Genomic DNA, 25,561 nt, shown 5'->3' with positions numbered 1-25,561 from the left:
ATTTTTAAGCATACTAAATACAGACAACAAATAGAGACATATATATATTTCTCTAATTTTGAACCAAAATTATTTCTCGAATTTCATTTTTGTTCAATTTTCATAAGTTATCGTAATCCATGCCTGAAATGTGCGTGATATTTTTTTAATAAAATGCAAAGCTAAATCAAACATGTTGTGTTCAACCCTTCAGAATCTAGCAACAACTAGATCAGATCCATGAGGCTATTTACCCTAGCAAAGTCCAACACCAGAAATGGACTTGCATGTACATCTTCCTGAGCTAACCCCAAACTATCGACGATATGTCCAGGATATATCCAGGGAAGAAGGTAACAAATAACACTTCGTGTAAGTGTTATCTGTTAAGATCAAACATAAATAACCTAAGTAAAACGCATCGATAGAAACACAGAAGTTCTAGATTGTTTGATTGATTGTTATTTATTGACTGTACTAAATTTCCCTGGTGTAAAAAAACCCTGAAAACCTTACTTCTTGTTTTAAGTAAAAATTCCTTTTCCTTTCAAGTTTTCAGAAAATATACTTCAAATACTGTTTAATTTTCAGAAGTTCTTAACAAGTTTACAAATGAAAAAGTTTCTTCTGAGCAGTACATTGTAAAGAGATTAATCAAAAGATCTTCCTTTAAATTTCATGGACATGCTTTTGAAAGCTTTTAAACTGTACTACGATAGACTTTTCTAGTATGATTTTTTAATGTTTAATTTAGATTTAATTTCAAGCGAGACTGAATTTTTTCATGCAACTAAAAGGAAAAAAAACTACAATGTATAAAATTAATGCTTGTTAAGCTTTTATGGCAGAATATTCTTGTAACATACACTTAATATTTTCCATTATGATAATCACCATATTACATTTCAAATAAATTTTTTTCTCATTTTAGAAAATGGTAAGTCATTAAATTTGTTATGTTGTACTTAGAAATAATTTTGCGAGTGAAAAACTACTTATAACACAAATAAAAAATAAAATAATTCATAAATTTATGCATAATGTTATAATGTAACTTATAAAATGCGATTATATTAAAATCAAGCTAATTTTCAATGCATACTATTAGATTATTTACGTTTCGGTACCAAAGCTTTATCATACAAAAAAATACAATTATTTTAGGCATTTTACCTGGAATTCAATGCAGAATGCATTGATTATTTTATTTCTGAGAGACAATTTTTTATTAAAATGTTTATTGATTTATTAAAGAGATGTTTATTAAAGAGATGTTTATATTTAGATAAAATAAACTTTATTTTCTGACGATTTGCCAAATGATTTTCACATGAAATCGTGTGAGTTTTTACAAAACGTTTGCTTGGAACATTTTCTGGAAAATGATTTGGTCATAAAAAAAGAAAATTTCCTAAATATTTGTCTTTATGATTAATGAATAAATTGTGAATTCTCATCTTCAAAAAATCCGCATATTCCTTAGAAATTAAGCAAATGCTTATTAAATTAAAATAAAATAAAAAATAAGGGATTAAAAAAGAAATTTAAATCTAGTAAAATTTAAAAAAATGCACCTTCGAAATACACTTTTTGAATAATATTATATTTTATTGAATTTCAATCAAGTAATAATTTTCGCTGATTTTTAAAAGCTTATATATTTATAATATTTTTATTTCTGATTAGATTTAAACGAATTACGTAAGTATAATTTTTGGAGAGCTTTCTTATTGTAATTTTATTGCATATTCTTAATAATTCTTATCTGATTCAAAGTTTGGGTGGTATTAATTCACAATCTTTTTTGCTATAGCACATAGATTTCACTTTATAAGGGAAAGAATTACAATACACAATACAATAAACTAAGGTATTAAAACAATTGCTATATACTGAGGTATAATGATATTCTCTGAAATAATATCGTATTAAAAGTAGTTTGCGAACTTAAAGAATTTTTAAAAAAATTAAAAACTATAAAATTTGTCTATAATCCGCAAAATCTGACAATAAAATCTGTAAAATATCGATAAAATCTGTTACACTCATTATAAAAGAAGAGTTTTTTTAATTTAATTTTTTTTAAAAATTTACTTAAAATATTTTAAATATACTACTTTTTAACATAATTTAATACTAGGCTATTTGCATAAAATTCTGATAAATAAATTTGATGGTTTAAAAACGCAATAACAAAACTGAAAGTCTAATGACCAAATTTAATAAGTATAAAACTAAATTTAATAACTGTATTTAGACTTTATTTGCATAATTTGTTAACTATAAAAAATATACAGCCATTTAATTTTGTTTTTAAAACTAATTTTTGTCTCCGTAACAAACTTTGAAAATACTAACAACATAATTTTAATAAATAACCAAGTACCAACATTATCAAAAATAAAAAATGACATGGAAAGACAAAATTACTTTCTTTATATCATTAATTGTACACTGAGAAAAAAAAAACTCAAAACTACCAGAATATGGTAAAACCAGCTAACTTTACGCGAATACCAAAAGATACTTTATTTTAAAGAAGCGTTACGTTGATAATTTTGGTAAAATTAAAAATAAAATATTGCTTTATAATATGAGACAAAATTTGGTAATTTTATAGTGATATCTTAGATCATGGCACAAAAACTATTAATTCTAGTAAATTTACGTTTCCGTTCTCAAAGGTGAGAACTGTAATTATAAAAAACAGACTTTCTCGAAAATCGTTCGTTTACATATGAACGGAAAAATTGTAGAATGAATGATTTAAATACCATGTATTTTGATTTTATTAACCAGAATAATGTTTTTTTTTGTGCCAGACATATTATTACCATACAGTACGGTAATTTTAACAGAATTGTTTTCACCGTAAAAATACAGAACTAAATTGCACTTTAAACATTTCAAAAGACCTAAATCGTATCAAATAATTACTAATTAAATATAGTTCAAATTATCTACAAATATTTATTTAGACCTTTAACTACATAAGCAATATTTTATTTTACAAAATTAAATTCATTTAAATTTTTCAGATGACGTTTTTGTTGGTATGTATTTTATTCATGAAAATGAAAAGCTCTTAATTATTTTGAATGTAGTATAGAAAGAATCAATTGCTTAAAGCATATACAATTTCTATAAAAAATTATAAATTAAAAATTGGATATTATAATAGTACTTATATCAATTTTATCAGCAAATTGTACCAGCAGTATTATCAGGATAGCGTTACTTCTTCAAATATCTCAAGTACTTAAAGATAATTTTTGTAACTGCAGCTAGTCTGTCGGATGAGGAAACTTTTACTGAACAATACGCGCAAAAACATTTAAATAAAGAATACTTAATCTTAATTTCAAATCAATAAACTTTTATTTTTCTAAATAGTTTGGAAAAGAGCTTTAAATTGAAATTTATTCATATTTTAACCTTCAATTTGTATCAACAACAATTACAATCTATGCTAATTTCCAGATACTCTGTATGGAGAGCAATTAAAATTATTGCTATTGATGATATTGATTTATTATTAAGATTATTTAATAATATTGATTTATATGCTGCAATTTTTTGTTACTTTAATGATACTCTTTAATTTCGGAATATGCGTGAAGATTTAATTCACGGATTGATTAGGGTATATTAGTTTGAGCATAATTATTTTAACTAGAAAGCATTTTCAATGATTTTTGTGAGGTGAACCGGATTTGAATCCCATTGACGACTGGTCGATGCGAATTCCGTATCTAGCTTGCATCGAGCACAGTGTTGACGTAGTTCAGTTGTTGACGAATCATATGTCAGAGTCCCCTTGCCGTTAGGCTAACCGAACGAAGTTGAACATTAGTAGCCGTAAGCCCAAACATTTGGGTCGGCTGCTAAACGATGATTATGAAATAAAATATAGAACACAAAACCTGAAAATATTTACTTTTGAATGGCTAGAAATTGTAAAATGTAATTCAGGCGTCTGCAGTTAGCAAGGAAAAGTTAAAAAAAAACAGTAGAATTTTTAACATCAGCTATGCAATAAGCTGCTAATCACTTAAAAATATACAAGGTAATTAGATAACAATTAGTAAAAAATATCAAACATCACAGCAAGATTTTTTGAAACATTACAGCAAGTTTTTTTTTCTCAAATTCTGTTCTTCTTCTATGTTTGAGCAAAAATATTGTAATATTTTCTCGTTTCAATACAAAAAATTGGTGGTGTGTAGAAACAATGATTGCCCCTAACTTTTATTTCTTTACCCAAATCAACTCATCAATGTCTACAACATTACAAAGTGTTTGCATCTTATTGTCTCACTTTTGTCACAATTTCTTATTTTTTCCTTTATACACAGTAATTTTTGTTAGTTCTTCCGTCCTTCATGATCTCTGAAACTTAAGAATTTTATTTTTCATTTAACACTATATTTTTACAGATAAAATTCAAATTTTCATAATGAAAACACTTAGTTTTATGTTCGGAAACACCATTCAGATTCTTTTTCACAAAGTGCTTTCATTCTAAATAAAAAATATTTAGTATTTATTATTTGTGTTTCTAGGTTTAACTGACAAAGGTAAGTTTACATAATTTCTGATTTTTTTAATCTGTGTATAAAATAGTTTTCTAATGTAAGTTAAAAAATATAAGAGAAGCTACTGATAAAAATTACCTAAAAAACAATACGTTTCAAATTATTATTCTTTTACTGTAAAACAGATGTAATTCTGTCTGGATTTTTTTTTAATCATATTCAATTAGAAATGCAAATGCATGTTAGTTGAATGCCAAATAAATGAATAGCCCCCAAAGAGGTCAAAAATTCGGTACCTTGGTTGTTCAATTAAATACTAACAATAAATCACCATAAAAATTACCATAAATTCAAAAGCTCACTCCAGCTCCAAGGATAAAATTTTTTAGTTTAATCATTAACTTTTATGTATCCATTAAATTTAAAAAAGAAAAATTTCGTAAATAGAGTAAATTTCTTGAATAAATTTTTATTCTTAGAATTAGTTTTGATAAACATTTCTCTTTCTTAAAAGAATGAGGCTTTCATATCTTGTCATGTAGGTCACCATTTTATAAAAAAGCAGTTTATCATAGTTTAGAAACAGACTTTTAAAGGGTTGTAAACAAAATAAACTTGAAGTGCATTAATGCAAAAAATTTTTCATAAAGATCACCTTTAATATGTATTTTTAAAATGTTTATCGAAATGAGAAAAAGTATACACGTTAGGAGGGAGAGCAAATTAATATTTAACCGAAGAAAAAAAAAAGAAAGGCGTCGTCTAAATCTGACAAATTCGATTAGTTAATAGCAGAAATAAGCATCAAAACAAGTTTAATTGGATGTTGAAATGCGAAAATGATGCTAATAATCGTCGTTCAACTGCTCTCTATTTATTGCGGCAATAAACACATTGTGCTTAATACTACCGTTTTCTTATAAAGGGATTTCTGAGATTTCAAAACCATTTTTATTATGGATTCTAAAAATACATATTAAGGTTAGTCTTTACAGAGCAACCGCTAAAAATTTTTAGCAGAATTTGAAATTTATAACTAAATGCTAATATACTCCTTAATAAAAATAAATTTGGAACCATATTTAAAGCCGTTAAGTGTATTTTTTGCAAACATAATATAAAAAATTTACACATTTGTTAAAAAAAAATACATTTGCACCAATTATATTTCAAAAACAATTGACGGAAAAAATTAATTTAAAATGTTTTTATTTATTTTTAGTTGCATCATTTGCCGAAAGTAAGTGTACAGTATTCTGCATAATTAATGTTATTTTTAAGAAGAATTTTCGTAAATCACGTTTCATATTACTACTTCAAAGCTTAGCCAAACTTTTAGCATTGCTTTAAAATGAAGCAATTAACATATGAAAATTCCCTACATTTTTACTGAAAATTTATTTATTTGATTTATGAATTTAAAGAATTGTAAATTCATAATATATTTCATAACTATAAACTATAAAATTATAAATAGTTGGGAAATATTTTTCGGATGTACAGCTTATAAAATAGCATGAAGTTAAAAACATACAACATGATGTTAAAAATTTCCTGAAAAACGTTATTAAAAAACATTTTGTTTAATTGGCATTTTGCAATGCTCAACCAAAAAATCTAATAACTATAAAAGAAAAGAATAGATTATGATATGCATTCTACGGTATTCAAGCTGTGCTGCGGTATTCACTTTTTCTCTGTTTTCGTCTATACGGTCAAATAACGAAGATTTTACGGCCAATTGGAGCACTAGAATTTTGTGAGCCAATTAGAATCTAGCGCACGTACTTCGAAAGGTGTAAACTTAGTAATGTGATGAGATTTACGAATTCGAGTGTTCTCCTTCCATCATCAAAGAAAAAAAAAAGAAAAAAAAAGAAAAAGAAGAGAAAAAAAAAGAAAAAAAAACAGCTGGAGCCTAATAATATTATAAAAATAAGTGTGTGGTGAGCACCTAATAAAGCCACTTAGATCCCTATAGTCCTATCCCTATAGATCCCTATAGTCCAAAACCTTGAACTATTGAAAAATGAAATATTATTAATGCTAAGCTTGCAAAACCACATGCTGTATAACATAGTATTCCTCATATATCACAACAGATGGCACCACTAGAAGGATTGATTAGGCCATATTCCATGGTTCACTTGACAAAACACAATTCAGCTATAACTCCAATATCCATTATTAAACGAAAAGCTTAGCATAACCTAACCCTGTGCAAATAGATTTCCTTTTTATAGTTCAAGAACCAAGCCAGCTGTAAATGGTTACAAAACCATGCAGTTTTGTATTTACCGTTTTTTAACTATACTGATTGTGAACGGTTTCAAACCCGTAATTTTAAAGAAGCTTTTTATGCATAAATTTCACAGTTAACTGGATGAACAGTCTGCTGCTAGTTATTTCAAGGTACTTTTAGTATGAAAATTCTAACAGTGCATGAAACATTTTAATATAAGTAATAAGTTTAAGTAAGAAAAAAAAACTATCAAAATATTTTAGAAAACTTCCTAAAAATATTTTTAATATGTTATATTCGCGTAGTTTTACTACTTAATTGGTCATAAAATCATTAAAACTTTACAGATCAGAACTATAACATAAATAATAATTTTTTTTCATTGTTTCAGAATTTATTACCAATGGTAAGTAAAGAAATGGACAATAAAGGAATGAAAAAAAACCGGACAGACGGGAAAAAAATTAACTTCATTTTATTTTTTAACAGTTTATAATTATTATTACGCGAATTAGACCCAAGAAGTTTAAAATATCTATAAGGGTTCATTAAACCTTATTTGATGCAGATTTTATAATTTTGAACAACTTTGTGTACAGTATGATTGTCAAGAATGTTAATATTTTTTAATGTTTATTAATAAGAAAAAACGGTTAATATTAAAAAAAAATACATTGCTTTTTACAACAGTTTAATTATTAGTTTGGAAAAAATGACTTTTAAGGTCAAAATCTAAACACTAGTGCACAAATTTTGAGAATTTTGGAGCAAAAATAAATTATTCTAAATTATGGCTTAAATCATTAAATCAAATCGCCTAAATATAATTAAATTCAGGAAAAGATTAAATTGCACCTAAGAAAAAAGCTTAATATCTTTCACCTGTTTTCTTCAGAGAGACTTACTTTAAGAACTATATATTTCAAGTTAATATAACCTGATTAAGTCTTCGATATTTTGATATAAAATGATATAAGTAAATTAAGTTATTAAATATTTAAAAACATAAATGTTTGAAAAGCCTAAAAACTTTTAAAGCGTTCAATTAATTACGTTTTGAAAATAATCGTTTCAGAAATTCATTTTTCAGTGACTAGAAGGTGTCTGAAATATGTTCTTTTATTGTCTACAATTTGAAAAAAGAATTGGAGTTAAACATTATTTTATGTATATTATTACAAATTTAAAGTTTCTTATTGGAATTTGAATTGATAAACTAAAGATTCTTAAATCATGAAGGAATTGCAATATAATTCATATATCTGTGATGTATGAATTACATAAGCAGCAAATTTAAGTGTTATAAATGATATATTTCTGTTTTTATAAATAATAAATATTTAATAAAAAAATATTTTCATTATTATTTAATCTCTACGTTAGGAACAAAAAATTGTTTTTAAATAAATATCTTTTAATTTAAGATTCATTTCTTCATAAATTGCTCTTTCGATTAGTATTCAAATTTTTATATTTATATTGGTAGTGCAAACCGGTATTGATGGTAAGTATCAAAATCTTCAGTTTGAAGATGTTTAGTATTTATAAATGAGGACCATTAAAAATGAAAAAAAGTGGATATTTTTGCAGCTAAATTACTATTAGCCATTTTACTATTAAATTGCAAACTGTTAATTTTAACGGTTTAAAAGGCGCACTAATGTTTAATAAAATTTTAACCACAAAAGTAAAATGCGAATTTTTTACAGAATTTTTGAAAGATAAATTAAAAAGTAAACGAATCTTAGTATGTAATAAGTAAACTAATTTGCTGATTAAATATCTGCCGCTTACCGAATCTATCATTTTTCATATAAAACAAAAACTTAAGCTTCTAATAAGCAAAATATAATACAACTAGAAATATGTAATATTTATCCTTATTACAAAAAGGTTAGTAACACAGTAGTACTAAATATTCGTGCATAAAACGTAACAGAAAATTTTCGTTTCTATTGGTGAGAAAATGTATCAATGAGGCAAGCAATCATTAAGGAGGCATTTTGAATTTTTAAATGGATAGTAAATTATAGCGTAATTAGCTTAATAGAAAAATAATATTTATTTGAAATAACATAAATTTGGGCACGAAATAAATAATATTACAAACTTTCAAAACAATAATTATAACAATTATTTTAGTATATATTCAATAGTGAAAAAAAAATTAAAATTTAAAATAAATGCATGTCAACATTTCAATTATCTCTTTTAGTTACTTAATTTTTTCAGAAATGCAGTTAAAAGATTTTATTTTTTGAAAATGGTTTTAAAAGTTTGTAAACTTAAACTATTAACTTTAGCTAATAAATTTTAAATTTTAACTATTGCTTGTGTTTGCAATTAAAATAATCTGACTACACTAACATAACACCGTATCTAGTGTCTGTAAGAACTGCTCCAGTTTTTGTTCTTAGACTCAGATTTTGACTAAATACATTAGTATGAAGAATTTTAAAGAATGTCAGTACTAAACCTAATTTTTTACGATGTCAAAAAAAATTATCTAACTCTCATACTAGTTTCCGAGAGGCAAATTAAATAAAGGAAAGTAAGCAGATTTAAGATTTATGGTTAAACTTTATAAATCATTAAAAGTATTAGAATAAATTTTTAATTGATAACATACAAACATGAGTTTATTAAAAATTTATAGCAAAATATGTTGAAATTTTTATGCGTTGTAAAAAATCAGTTTCATATAATGGATATTAATATATATATTTTAATGCTTTTCAGAACTTTTGAAAAGTAAGCTATGTTTTCATTTTTTATCACATATTTACTCTTTCGTCTTGTTCTGAATGAAACTAAGCTATCTACCTGCATTAATAAAAGCAGAAAATTTTCAATACTAATTTAAATTCTAGTACGAAAGAGTATTTAATAAATTTTATTTACTGTATTATTATCATGTCACGTTTTAATACGAAAAAGTTACTTTTATTAGTATATATTCCATCAAAGTTAAAGTAAAACAGTGTTTAAGCATTTCATATTTAGTGTGCATAAAAAATTTAACTAGATTAAATCTTTTTATAGTCAAAAAATCTTTATAAAAATAACAAATTCTATTAAAATTCTTTTTCAGTTAACATTTTAAACAATCAGCAATCATGTAAAAGTAAATTCTGAGAAAATCTAAATATTAAGGAGGAATTTTAATTAAAATAAAAAGTATCTAATAACTTTATTTCTTTACATAACATATATTTTTACATAACATATATGTTATACATAACCTAAAAACATAATTAAACATATCTGTTTCTTCTGTATGCTGTTTTATAAACCAGTAGTAAAATAAAATCATTCATCTACTTTAGGTGGAAAACTAGAAGGTAAAAAATTTCTCATAATAATTGTTATTAATGTCAGTAATTGTATATTCTAAATAATCTTTACTGAATTATTCTTAAACAATAATAGGATAGTTATTGTGAAATGCATAGAATGATTTTTAACAAATTTCCTTTTAGTCAGATTATTGCCTTGTTTTATTGTTTATAAGAGCTTAATAAACTTCACCCAACAAGTGTGATGACATGTTTTTTTTCATAAATGAAACTAAATAAAATATAGAAAATAAAGAACAGCATAAATCTGAAAAAGTACACTCCCTAGAAATCTACTAACCACTAAAAATCTATATCATTATACGCATTTTAAAGTGAGCTTAGTAGTAAATTTAGACAAAATTCATAAAAGTGTTTATTTATCGACAAGATTTAAGAGGACGTTTTCAATTCCTGTCATGCTAAGTTGAAAGTAAAAAGGTGTCAGTTTATAACATGGAAAAGTGAGAAGGTTACAAGAAGTGTAATAACAAATATTTTTGCTAAAATAATATTTTTACATTACTTGTCCTTAACACTTTTTTCATATTTTATGTCAAAATATACAAGCATCCAATTATAATAATTTTTAAACTCACTAATGCCATAATTTTTAAACTCACATGTAGTTTAAAAATAAAACTTTGAGTATGATTTATAGTATGTATTCTGTATTTTGTTTCACAACTACTGGTATATGTTTATATTATTTAGCTTCACAATGGGTGTAAGGTTAAGTGATGTGTATAACTTTGTGACAAAGTGGAAATGTTAAAATATTAACGATACATCATTTATGGATGGCCTTTTACAGTTTTTTATTCAATTTTCACAGAAATAGAAATAATTTTGAAATATTTTTATGCATACAGCTTTAGATAAAATGACTAAACTTATTATATTTTAAATATAAAAAGTTATCAGAACTAAATTAAAATATAATAAGTTATCAGAACTTATAATATTTTAATTTTGATTTTAGCTCTTCTTTAAAAATGAAAATAAACCCGAGAAAAAGAAAAGTTTGATTTCTTGATAAAAATTTCATTAGACATATTTATATGATATATATTTATATATATCATATAAATATATGTCATATAAATAAGTCAAATTTGTTTAAATATATTAAGATTTGATATGATGTTAATTAAATGTATATTTATGTCATTCACTAATATAATTTACCTCTTTTCATTAAACACTATTAATTTTCAATTAATTTAGAACTCAATCAAACCGGTAAGTATTTAAAAAGTTTCATATGCTATAACATTCTTTATTATGTAGTGTATTAGTGTAAAAGATATTTTAATTATGTTTTATAAACCTAATCAATAAAACAAGCTATAATAATGATTTTAGTTCATATATTCGAATCATATAACAAAAATATTATTTCCATAAATCACTTTTTTTAAAGTGTTTTCTACAAAGAAAACGCACAGATTCATTTATATTCTCATAGTTATTCGTAATGGCAAGAATAGATTGATTAATTTTATTTTTAGTATTACTTTTATTAAATTTTCTTAACAATTCAGAAAGTGAGCATGTAAAATAGAACTGCTGTTGTTGTTCATATTTTCTATTTTATGTGAGCTGGTTTTTTTCTTCAAGAAAGTTACAAATGTATATGAGTCTTACATGTTTAAAAAGTAATGTAATAAAAATAAAAAAAAATTTTTTTTCAGTTGGAGATGATCTTAAAGGTAATTTATACTCATGTTTTACTCTTAATATAAATTGAAGCATGAAAAAAAGAGATGAAAAAATTTGAATGCATATTTAGATTTAATTTAATGAATAAAATTCATCAAATAGAGTTTTTTTTTCCAAAATTTATGGAAACTGTAAAAAATTACTAATCAATAAATGCATAAATCTAAAAACATGCTCTCCCTGAATAATATGTGCATTTGTAGACATTATTCATTTCTTATTATGAAGTAATCTTAATTAAACAAAGAAAACGAAATGTGTAAAATTTAACCTTAATAGAATTGTGAAAAAGAATCACTGCTTGCAAAATAGTCTTTAGTATGTTTAGTAGTTAAACTTTAGATGCTTCAATTTAATAAGCAACTGATTTGATAAAATGCGTTAGACAGTAATGAAATAAAATAACAAACGGGGCATTAGTCGATGTTATTAAATGTCGAATTATAATTTTTTTTTTAACATTTTATTTTCGATACTTTTCGGGGTTAAATTCTTTTCACTGTTCACTCATTATGTTTAAAAATCACTTGTACGCAATAAAATCATTTATTTAAGTGCATATAATTGTGTTTTAACTTGCTTTTTAAGTAAATTTTTTTAAGTGATAAAATATTATTATAAGAATATTTGAGATTCATAAATTGCAATGTTTTAAACTTAGACAGTAATAATTTTGTATTATAATTTATTTTCAGCTGGAGTACAAGAAGGTAAACTTCATTTCCCCACAAAATTTTATTTTACTTTATTTCTTCATTTAATTTTAGTTAAAAATAATAAAAATTAAAATTATTCCAATTATAAAAATTTTAAATTATTACATTTTAAACTTTTTTCTTCCGTAGTGCATTCTTAAAAACAAGGTTAAAATAATCTAGAAAATACCAATATACCAAATATTTCTGCTATTTTAAATGTTTTTTAAGACATTTTTTGTTTTCAATCAAAACGAACCTAATTACATGACGTCAGAACATCCAGATTAAAGATAAGTTTTAAAATTCATATGAACTTTCATAATTCTTTTTCAATCTAATATAAATTTCGCTTTAAGTCAACATTTTGCATAATAGAATATGAACGTCAATTTCAATAACATTTTCTTCAAAACTTATATTAATAATATACTTCTATGCATATTAAAATATTTTGACATATATTTTTAAAATTAATTGAAAAAATTTTAAAATATATTTTCTATTATTCCCCCTCTCATGACTCAACTTTAATTTACGGCAGATTTTTTTGAACTCATTGTTTCCCCATTAGATTAAATTGAAAAACATACTATGAATTCTAAATTATACTTTCAAAAATGTTTTTAATTTATTATTTTAAAATCAATACAATTTCTTTTACAAATTATCTGTAATTTTTATGGTTGCATAGTTAAAAATTGTTTTGAAATTCTATTTTCAGTAAAAACTTAAGCAAAACTAATATGTGAATATTAACATTTTTTAGCTAAAGATGGTTTACAGGGTAAGTAACAAAATCAGTGTTTGTAAAAACTTTAAAATATCATAAAAATATAAATCATTATATTTATAACATAATAACTTTCCGTTAACTATAAGACAAAATGTTAAAATTTGAAGAAAAATTAAGTCAACTAAATATTTCCTGAAACAGGAATGTTTTCATTGAAAAGCATAGACATGCCAATTCACCACAATTCACATGCATCATTAGCTTGTTGATGCTTGTTTAACAAACACAGCCATTGATTTCATTCATTGTGTTTAGACCAGTGACTAAACACAGAGAATTTACGCTATTGCATGCTTTGATAGTATTTAAAGTCATTTAAAAAATAAAAAAAAGTTATATTAATTTTGAAATATATTTATAAAATCTTATTAATTTTGAATTATAAATAGTATTACATCTGATTTAATTAAAAAGCACAAATGTTTACTTTTAACAACTAAATTATTTACATAAAATTAATTTAATTTTTTTAGAACTAGGAAAAGCAAGTAAGTACTTTTATCAGTCTTAAATAATCAATTTTATACACACATAATTATTTTAAAGATACTCCTTAGTTTAAAGCTACCAATTTCATTTACAAATTAAAAATCAAATATTGTGTTTTTTAGTCAATGCTGGGTTACAAAGTAAGTATATTAGAAATTTTATTTAAGTATTTACATTGAAGAGCCAAAAAAACTGGTATACCTGCCTAATATCGTGTAGGGCCCCCACGAGTACGCAGAAGTGCCGCAACACGACGTGGCATGGATTCGATCAATGTGTGAAGTAGTGCTGGAGATAATTGACATCATGAATCCTGCAGGGCTGTCCATAAACCAGAGGGAGTAAGGGAGGGTGGGGATATCTTCTGAACATCATGTTGCAAGGCATCCCAAATATGTTCAATAATGTTCATGTCTGGAGATTTTGGTGGATTTCCGATACTCACGGTATGCTCGTGAAATGGTAGTAGTACGTGAAAATCCAAATTTCATTGCTATCTCGGAGATGCTATGTCCCATCTCCCTTTTGCTGACTATAACACCACGTTCAAACTCTCTTAAATCTATATAACCTGGCACTGTAGCAGCAGTAACCGATCTAAGAACTGTGCAAGACACTCGTTGTCTTATATACGCGTTGCCGATCGCAGGGCCGTACTTGGATTGGCTCCATACCCCTTTATTTGCATACTCATGCCTGTACCAGTTTTTTTTGCTCTTCAGTGTATATTGATACTGAACACTAGTTTGACCAATAGTATATAAATGTGAAGGCATATGTATCCAGCTATATGTATAAAAGCATATGTGTGTCTAAATTGCCGAAAGTATCTGACAACCTATAAGTATTTAACTTCTTAAAGTCTAAAAATTACTTAAGCTTTATGATAACAAATTGAAAATTTGCAATTTTAATATTAAATGCGTGTAAGCAAATCATCGATAAACATAGATAAGAAAGACTTATTTTAAAATTTATCATATAAAATAAGGTGTTTGAGTTTTTGTAAATTTGAGCATTACTAAATTTTTTTAAACATTATTTCTTTATAAAGTGTTTAAAGCCATTTAAATACAGTGTAATACTTATATGTATATAATTTAAAATTAATTGTCATTTAAGCATAACAATTCAAAACTGAGACGCAAGGATCTTTTTATTATAAAGCTATCATATCGTAAAATTAAAACATATATTTAGCCATAACTTAAAAAAAATATTTATAAAATGTCATAAGTATATTTCTATTAAAAGTACATTCCGAAAAAAATTCAGAATGATCTGATAAAAATTAAAACATTTGGTTTTGAGTGACCGCTAACCCTTTGAAGGTAGCAGTTANATAAACCAGAGGGAGTAAGAGGGGGTGGGGATATCTTCTGAACATCACGTTGCAAGGCATCCCAAATATGTTCAATAATGTTCATGTCTGGAGATTTTGGTGGATTTCCGATACTCACGGTATACTCGTGAAATGGTAGTACGTGAAAATCCAAATTTCATGGCTATCTCGGAGATGCTATGTCCCATCTCCCTTTTGCTGACTATAACACCACGTTCAAACTCACTTAAATCTATATAACCTGGCACTGTAGCTGCAGTAACCGATCTAAGAACTGTGCAAGACACTCGTTGTCTTATATACGCGTTGCCGATCGCAGGGCCGTACTTGGATTGGCTCAAGGATAGGCTGACATGTCTATGTATACATCTGACATGGCTATGTATACATCTGATTACATACTCATGCCTGTACCAGTTTTTTTGGCTCTTCAGTGTATATTGATACTGACCACTAGTTTGACCAATAGTATATAAATGTGAAGGCATATGTATCTAGCTATATGTATAAAAGCATATGTGTATCTAAATTGCCGAAAGTATCTGACACACCCTTAAAAGCATTTGATACATAAATAGAAATAAAATTAAAGATATTTCCTTCTTGCACAGAAAACACCTATAAGTATTTAACTTCTTAAAGTCTAAAATTTACTTAAGCTTTATAATAACAAATTGAAAATTTGCAATTTTAATATTAAATGCGTGTAGCAACTCATCGATAAACATAGACAAGAAAGACTTATTTTCAGATTTATCATAAAAAAATAAAGTGTTTGAGTTCTTGTAAATTTGAGCATCACTAATTTTTTTTAAACATTATTTCTTTATAAAGTGTTTAAAGCCTTTTAAATACAGTGTAATACTTATATGTATATAATTTAAAATTAATTGTCATTTAAGCATAACAATTCAAAACTGAGACGCAAGGATCTTTTTATTATAAAGCTATCATATCGTAAAATAAAAACAAATATTTAGCCATAACTTAAAAAAATATTTATAAAATGTCATAAGTATATTTCTATTAAAAGTACATTCCGAAAAAAATTCAGAATGATCTGATAAAAATTAAAACATTTGGTTTTGAGTGACCGCTAACCCTTTGAAGGTAGCAGTTAAATTTCATTGCACTGCGAAAATAATAGATATGAAAAGATTAAATGTAAATATATATTTGATCATTAAATAGATATTATGTTTTAAATATGACAAATATATGTTTATACTAATACAAACAAAACTTTAAAATTCATAGAGAACAAATAAGGACCACCAATTATGACTTTAGTAAAATAAATTTTTTAACATTAAGCTTTATTTAAAATTAATATTTAATATAAATATTGAAGTTAACAATGATAAGCTTTAATAAATAGTAATTATAACTTGTAATAACTTATCAACAAATCATAACAATAAATAAAAGTTTTGAGACTTGTTTGTAGCTAATATTACAATAAACTTCGATAACATCGCGTCAAAGAACGAGCATGAATGGAACATGCAAAGACATGTACAAAATACGCTCCAGTTGAAAGAATAAATCATATAATTTCATTTCCTAATCTAATCACAATCCAAAAGCAATTTTTTGTAAAAGGCAAATTTATTAAATTTTTCTCTACAAACTTATTAAAGTAAAAATCCATTATTAAAGTAAATTCAAACCATCACATGGGGTCTTTTTTCTTGTTAGAAAAATTAAAAACATTGGCAAAACATATTTTGTCTAATAGGCTAAATCAAAACGCTAGTTTAATTTCCATTTTGTTTATTTATTTGTTTATTGTATAAAACTAATTGAAATCTCATGTTTTTAGGCAACTTCAAAAATGTTAAAAATAACTATTGTTGTAATAAATTTTTTTTAACACATTAACTTTTCAATTACATTAAAATGCTATTTATTTCTATTTTTGCATAGCACATTTAATTTATTTCCATTGTTTTCCATTTATTTAGTTAAGTTTTAAATGGATAGCATAACTTCTTAAGAAATATAGCATTAGTTAACCTATATATTATAATCTTCCTTAGAGCTTGCAGAATCTGGTAAGTAATTGTCGTTATTTTGATATCACCAATATGACATATTATTCATTAAACTCACCCGGTAAACATATATATATATAGGNTATATATATATATATATACATATATATATACGTAGGAAACTGACATCCTTTGTAATTTAAACTAAACGCATTCATAGCTAATTTTGTAGTGTTTTTTTTAACGATATATCTTATAAATTTGAATTAGTCCACCTGCTACACTATAAAAAGTGGATGCTCAAATTCCACTAAATTTTCTTCGTTTTTGACTAAATCGTTTACTGGTATATGATCCTAGCAAAAATTTCGTAAAATTTCATCAAAAATTTCATCAAAATTAAAGAAGTGTTTCGTCATTCTTTTTTTTCCCCAAACAAATAAAAATCTCATAGCTCCTAATGTATTTGAACTTTTCCATTAACCATTGTAACGCGGACACCATGCACGTGAACTTTTTTTAATAAACTATTTTTAAATGAAATTTAACGTTTTGTTCATGCGAAAGCATTTTCATATTTTTAATTTACTTCTCTGCATTCTTTCCCCTTTCCAATTTGCTTACATAGAGAACAGAAAAATCACAGATGATGCAGTTAAAATTATATTTCAATGATTATAAGATTCGTGGAATTAACTTTTAAATTATGTAACAATAGTAATTAAATTTAAATATATGAATAGTTTAAATTAAATTTCAAATAATTTAACAGTAGTAACTTGATTTGAAAAAAATTAACAGAATTCGTTTGATTTTTTATTGCATTAAAATAAGTACTAGTTTTGGTCAATTCTGTAATCAGAAAATAATACATTTTGAAATCAAATAAAAATAAACTTGAAGCTCTTACGATGCCAAAAGATGAATATGTTACGAAGGCTTTTATTTTTAAAAAGAAAAATACATCGAAATTTGCACTAAATATTTTTAATTAATTAGTTTACTAAAAACGCCTCCTTCTTGAAAGTGTCTTGAAATCAAAAAAAAAATTATAATTTACAAACTTATTTAAAGAGCAAAAAAAAAAATAATAATAATAATACATCTTCTTTTTATAAAATATAATTTTTTTTTCATCCATAATTTTCTTGAATATTTTAAAGCACAAGAAACTCAAAATAAATATTTTTATAAGAAAAGAAAAAATAATTTTTCTCTTTAAAACTTTTTATACCTTTCAGCTGAAAAAGCATCCGCAGCTAAATCAGGTAAGTGTACGAAAATACATAAATAATAAGAATAATAATATATTGTCTTCTGAATATTAGTAATGAAATATCAAGGCAGCCTTTACAGTAACAAAAATAGCAAATTTTTTAAATCATTAAAATTAATATATAGTAAAAGGTAGATATTCTAATTTCTTGAAAGAAAAAACTAAGCAATATTGAAATGTGAAAATTTTGGAGCGAAGCAATTATTAAAAATCTATTAAATCTCAAAAAATTATAAGAATCTGGCACTTTTAATACAATTTGAAATCTTTAAATTTGATTTCATCTGATATTTACTAATAAAAATCACGAAACATTGAAAATAATACTCAAATATTTCGCAAATATCTCCAAACTTTCTCTGTTTTTGACGAAACCGATTTCTGGCATATACTCCGAGATAATTCTTCAAAATGACAAATTAACTATTATCACTACTTCGTGGTAACGAATTACAACAAAATTAAAGAAATATTTCGAAATTCTATTTTTTTCTCAGAAAAAAATCTTGTAATGTCTAATGTATCTGATTTTTCTTATAATCACTTTACCATGGGCACTTCACAACAAAAACAGATAGAATGGAAAGTTAAATTACACCCGTGTCCGAAGCAGGATTGAAAACCCATATCTTCCTGATAAAAAGCCATCTTCTTGACTGCCATACAGCCCACTCTGCTTAAATCGTCACTTTACTTTCAATTGCCTAGTCTTTGTACTAGTTTCGTCATTCTTGCTAACTATCTCCAACAAATGAGCAAGCGGATTGTTTTGCAAAGGAGGGTTGTAATTCTTCACATTTCCCTTCAGTCTTTACATAATAAGAGCATCTATCTAAGGCTAAATCTGAAATTTCAAAAGAGTGGAAGATCCTTTCCTGAAACCACTGGTATAACGGCAAAGAGACAGCATCTTAGTTTATTATTAACTGGGGCAGAGCATCACGAACGGCATTTTCAAGATTGACAAGTAGACACGCAAAGAGTCTCTGGTTTTTTGAGCGAGAGACGGTTTTTGTAGTCTGCTATAAATGTCAAACTCAGCATCCTCTGCATCCTGCACTATTTCGGTCTTTCCAGGGAGGACTTATACTCTTCGTCTCTTCTGGTTCTCTGTTTTCTGCTGGTTAGCGGTCTGATGGATCTCGCCTGACTTCGTCAGAATGTTGGGGAATAAGCCACAACAATCCCCCCCCCACACACACAATACACTGCAATGAGATTTCGTGTTGAGAAAACATTTCCGTCATACATTTGAAAGATTGTGTTTAGTCACAAATCACGTTACCGACTTGGCTCAGTTTAAAATGATAATCAAACTAATTCAATTCATAATAGTGGGAAGTATTTTATTTAATCTCATATGATATTTCACTCGAATCAAAATAAAATTTAGTTGAAATATATTTGTACTTCTTAAACATGGAAAACTGAAAAAAATTAAGTAACATAAATATTTCCTCTATTTAAATTCAACAAGTGACAAATTGAAAATTAAAAAAAAATTGTCCCTATATATGTATGCGATATTTTTAATAAGAAATACATACTTCTATTTTTTTTCCAGCACCTGGTCCCTCAGCTAAAGCAGGTAGGTCCTCAAAAATTCAAAATGAATAATGATGAAATAAAGAACACTGACTTCGTAAAAGGCAATAATTTTTTGAGTCTAAAAACAATAAGGATTGAATACTCGTAGGTAAAATTAAATTGAATGAAGGAATGAAATTCTCAATCTTTAAACTTGCTCAAATTACTTTTTAACAAAATAAATGAATAAATGAACATAATTTCGCAGCTAAATTAGCTTTAATTTAATAAAATTTTGTACTCCACCGAATCGAGTTTGTACCCCACCGAAAACTTATTAACTTCTTACTATTTACTTAATTAAATAAATGCAACTAATATTGATGTTTATGCAAATAACATTAAGACATTTCTTAAAAGCACCAAATTATAATTTAATTTTAAACTATAATGAACTTATTTGACCTTTTATTCCTTTTTACTTCTCGACAGGACTAAATGAAGGAATGAATTTTTCAGTTTCATTTAAACTTGGTCAAATAACTTTTTGCAAAATAAATGAATAGATGATTTCGCAGCTAAAATAGTTTTAATTTGAAAATTCTGAAAACTTTTTCCCTCTCTCCATATTCTGAAAATTTCTTTAAGTCAGAAAACTTTTGTACCTGACCGACTCGAGTTTTTTTTCCTCGTTAAATTTGATAAGGCTAACACTAGCGACAACACATCATTTGGAATAGTTTCATTATTGTGAATATTAATTAGCTCACAATATTTCTTTACATACATAATAATATATTGCGATAAATAACTTAAATTCCATTACTTTAATTTCATTTGCAAGTAGTGAATTGTTCTATATATCGGAGTTATTTATTTATTTATTTTATTTTTGAATTTATCTAAATCAACATCAAAAAATAATCCTCACACACTAATATTTACTTAATAAAATAAATGCAACTAATATTGATGTTTATGCAAATAACATTAATGAATTTGTTAAAGGCATCAAATTAGAATTTAATTTTAAACAATAATTAACTTATTTCACATTTTATTCAATTTTACTTCTCGACAAGACTAAATTTGTATATCGTGGCTAATAATTTTGCCTATGTTTCTGAGAACATTTGGTGTTATTTGCTCAAATTTTCGGAGCATCTTACTAAGTAATAAATCAGGTTTTGGGGGATACACCACAACAACAATCCCCACAATACACTACAATGAGATTTCGGGGTGAGAAAACATTTTCGTCATACATTTGTGAGATTGCGTTTTGTCACAAGTCACGTGAATTCCTGACAATTTATTTTCAAAATTAACGAAAAAACTGTACAAGGATTGCTGAATCGTCAAAAGTGAAAGTTTTATTTCTGTAAGTGAAGCAATTGAAATACTTGTCCAGCAGAAAGTTGTTTTGCATTAGAGTTTATTTCACAATGATTGTTTAGTTCGAAAACCATATACATGGTTTTGAAACTGCAACCTTAACAAATGCTTCGAAAAAGAAAAAAGACCAGATGATCAATGAAAATAATGGATAGTCCTAAAACTTAAAACTGTTTTTATGGAAAGTATTTACAAACTAAATTATAGTAATTTAATTTCATTTGTTACCGGCTGGATTGATTGTATTAATACTGTAATAAAACCAATTAAAATCATAGTAATTGCATGTTCAACTACTATCAACTCGTTTACAAAATAATTTATAGTTTTCAAATTTAGTTTTTTACCGACTTGGTTTAGCTTTAAAATGATAATCAAACTAATTCAATCCAAAACAGTGGGAAGTAATTTATTTAATCTCATATGATATTTCCCTCGAATCAAAATAAAATTTAGTTAAAATATATTTGTACTTTTTAAACATGGGAAACTGAAAAAAATTAAGTAACATAAATATTTCCTCTATTTAAATTCAACAAGTGACAAATTGAAAATTAAAAAAAAATTGTCCCTATATATATGTATGCGATATTTTTAATAAGAAATACATACTTTTATTTTTTTTCCAGTTCCAGCAGTTATAGCAGGTAGATCCTCAAAAATTCATAATGAATAATGATGAAATAAAGAACACTGACTTCGTAAAATAATTTTTTGAGTCTAAAAACAATAAGGATTGAATACTCGTAGGTAAAATTAAATTGAATGAAGGAATGAAATTCTCAAACTTTAAACTTGCTCAAATTACTTTTTAACAAACTAAATGAATAAATGAACATAATTTCGCAGCTAAATTAGCTTTAATTTAATAAAATTTTGTACTACACCGACTCGAGTTTGTACCCCACCGAAAACTTATTAACTCCTTACTATTTACTTAATTAAATAAATGCAACTAATATTGATGTTTATGCAAATAACATTAATACATTTCTTAAAAGCACCAAATTATAATTTAATTTTAAACTATAATGAACTTATTTGACCTTTTATTCCTTTTTAATTCTCGACAGGACTAAATGAAGGAAAAATTTTTCAGTTTCACTTAAACTTGGTCAAATAACCTTTTGCAAAATAAATGAGTAGATGATTTCGCAGCTAAAATAGTTTTAATTTGAAAAGTCTGAAAACGTTTTCCCTCTCTCCATATTCTGAAAATTTCTTTAAATCAGAAAACTTTTGTACCTGACCGACTCGAGTTTTTTTTCCTCGTTAAATTTGATAAGGCTAACACTAGCGACAACACATCATTTGGAATAGTTTTATTATTGGGAATATTAATTAGCTCACAATATTTCTTTACATACATAATAATATATTGCGATAAATAACTTAAATTCCATTACTTTAATTTCATTTGCAAGTAGTGAATTGTTCTATATATTGGAGTTAGTTATTTATTTATTTTCATTTTGAATTTATCTAAATCTGCATCAAAAAATAATCCTAACACACTAATATTTACTTAATAAAATAAATGCAAGTAATATTGATGTTTATGCAAATAACATTAATACATTTGTTAAAAGCACCAAATTAGAATTTAATTTTAAACAATAATTAACTTATTTCACATTTTATTCAATTTTACTTCTCGACAAGACTAAATTTGTATATCGTGGCTAATAATTTTGCCTATGTTTCTAAGAACATTTGGTGTTATTTGCTCAAATTTTCGGAGCATCTTACTGAGTAATAAATTAGCTTTTGGGGGATACACCACAACAACAATCCCCACAATACACTACAATGAAATTTCGGGGTGAGAAAACATTTTCGTCATACATTTGTGTGATTGCGTTTGGTCACAAGTCACGTGAATTCCTGACAATTTATTCTCAAAATTAACGAAAAAACTGTACAAGGATTGCTGAATCGTCAAAAGTGAAAGTTTTATTTCTGTAAGTGAAGCAATTGAAATACTTGTCCAGCAGAAAGTTTTTTTGCATTAGAGTTTATTTCACAATGATTGTTTAGTTCGAAAACCATATACATGGTTTCGAAACTGCAACCTTAACAAATGCTTCGAAAAAGAAAAAAGACCAGATGATCAATGAAAATAATGGATAGTCCTAAAACTTAAAAATGTTTTTATGGAAAGTATTTACAAACTAAATTACAGTAATTTAATTTTATTTGTTACCGGCTGGATTGATTGTATTAATACTGTAATAAAACTAATTAAAATCATAGTAGTTGCATGTTCAACTACTATCAATTCGTTTACAAAATAATTTATAGTTTTCAAATTTAATTTTTTACCGATTTGGTTTAGCTTTAAAATGATAATCAAACTAATTCAATCCATAACAGTGGGAAGTAATTTATTTAATCTCATATGATATTTCCTACGAATCAAAATAAAATTTAGTTAAAATATATTTGTACTTTTTAAACATGGAAAACTGAAAAAAATTAAGTAACATAAATATTTCCTCTATTTAAATTCAATAAGTGACAAATTGAAAATTAAAAAAAAAATTGTCCCTATATATGTATGCGATATTTTTAATAAGAAATACATACTTTTATTTTTTTCCAGCACCTGCTCCAGCAGCTAAAGCAGGTAGGTCCTCAAAAATTCATAATGAATAATGATGAAATAAAGAACACTGACTTCGTAAAAGCAATAATTGTTTAAGTCTGAAAATAATAAGGGTTGAATACCAGTAGTTAAAATTAAATTGAATGAAGGAATGAAATTCTCAAACTTTAAACTTGCTCAAATTACTTTTTAACAAACTAAATGAATAAATGAACATAATTTCGCAGCTAAATTAGCTTTAATTTAATAAAATTTTGTACTACACCGACTCGAGTTTGTACCCCACCGAAAACTTATTAACTCCTTACTATTTACTTAATTAAATAAATGCAACTAATATTGATGTTTATGCAAATAACATTAATACATTTCTTAAAAGCACCAAATTATAATTTAATTTTAAACTATAATGAACTTATTTGACCTTTTATTCCTTTTTGCTTCTCGACAGGACTAAATTTTTATATCGTGGCTAATAATTTTGCCTATTTATCTCACAACATTTGGTGTTATTCGCGCAAATTTTCGGAGCATCTTACTAAACTTTACAACAGTTTTACATTAAATTATGGCCTTAACCGAACGGCCTTAACACTCTACTATTTCTTCTAACTCATGCCAAAAATTTTAACAAACCATAATAGTGCTGCCATCTACTGGAGAAACAAACTTCGATATTGTTCTAGAACCTTACGCTTTTTGAACTTATTTACTAAAATAAGCATGGCAAATATTAGAGAAATATATTTTTTCTTCAAAAATTATACCCTTATCATCACTTAAGATAACAATATTTTGAAAGATCGTTAATAATAATATTTTGGCATAATCGGTCGAAAATTTATTAAAGCCTATGCATGTTTTTCATAAATTAAATTTTGGTTAGTGACATGCATTCGATACAAATTTAGAAATTACTGTTTATAGTAAAGGGCCGAAATTTTTGGACTCTTTTTTATATATCATCAATTTTTTGCACACATGATTTAAAAACTAATTTAAACTTTTTTTTATATATTTTCGCGATGTTTATATTTTATCTTCTCCAAGTTCTTCATAGTGAAAATTTAAAATTAAGTTATTTCAAAAATGTTACTTAAAGGTTTCAAAATATAAATACGTTTATATACATAAATGGTTATTTATATGACATAAATGGTACCCTAGTTCATTTTATATTTTAACTTACGATTGTAAAGTTAGATTTTCAAACATGGAATTTTTTTTAAGCAATAAATATATTTTCCCTAATAATATTTTTTTATTATTTTAGCTTAGAAAGTAACAGAAGAAAAACTGGTGAGGATATAAATATTTTCAAATTATATATTTTTTCATTGCATTTTCATATAAATTATCATTATTTATCCCTTTCATATTGTCCTGTTCCTAATTTCTATTATTTATTTCAGACTGAAAAACATAAATCCCCGAAAAAATGAACGAAGAATATAAATAATGATGTATTTATGCATGTATAAATATATGTTAAAATTAAAATTATTTAACATTTTCAGTGTTTCAGTTATTTCGTTAAAAAAAATAAGAACACAAACATAAAAAATCATATTTTTTATGAAAGAAAGGAAACGATTTATTTAATTTTATTCATACAATACAAGCTTTAAA

General features: G+C 25.5%; 1 protein-coding gene across 1 annotated transcript; it reads left to right on the top strand.

The window, feature by feature from the left end:
* Nucleotides 1-256: 256 nt before the first annotated feature.
* LOC139426102 (uncharacterized) lies at nt 257-25,448 on the top strand. The gene is made up of 19 exons (XM_071183803.1): nt 257-332; nt 4,542-4,556; nt 5,737-5,754; nt 7,148-7,162; nt 9,496-9,507; nt 10,083-10,097; nt 11,319-11,333; nt 11,786-11,803; nt 12,509-12,523; nt 13,278-13,295; nt 13,778-13,792; nt 13,916-13,933; nt 17,175-17,189; nt 18,371-18,397; nt 19,970-19,993; nt 21,957-21,974; nt 23,930-23,953; nt 25,206-25,231; nt 25,345-25,448. The coding sequence occupies exons 1-18, from the start codon at nt 257-259 to the stop codon at nt 25,208-25,210; spliced, it is 363 nt and encodes a 120-aa protein (XP_071039904.1). The 3' UTR covers nt 25,211-25,231; nt 25,345-25,448.
* Nucleotides 25,449-25,561: the final 113 nt, after the last annotated feature.

The sequence above is a fragment of the Parasteatoda tepidariorum genome, chromosome 7 (assembly GCF_043381705.1).
Source record: "Parasteatoda tepidariorum isolate YZ-2023 chromosome 7, CAS_Ptep_4.0, whole genome shotgun sequence".
NCBI lineage: Eukaryota > Metazoa > Arthropoda > Arachnida > Araneae > Theridiidae > Parasteatoda > Parasteatoda tepidariorum.
The sequence above is the reverse complement of the archived record's forward strand: the minus strand, read 5'-3'. Positions and strand labels throughout refer to the sequence as shown.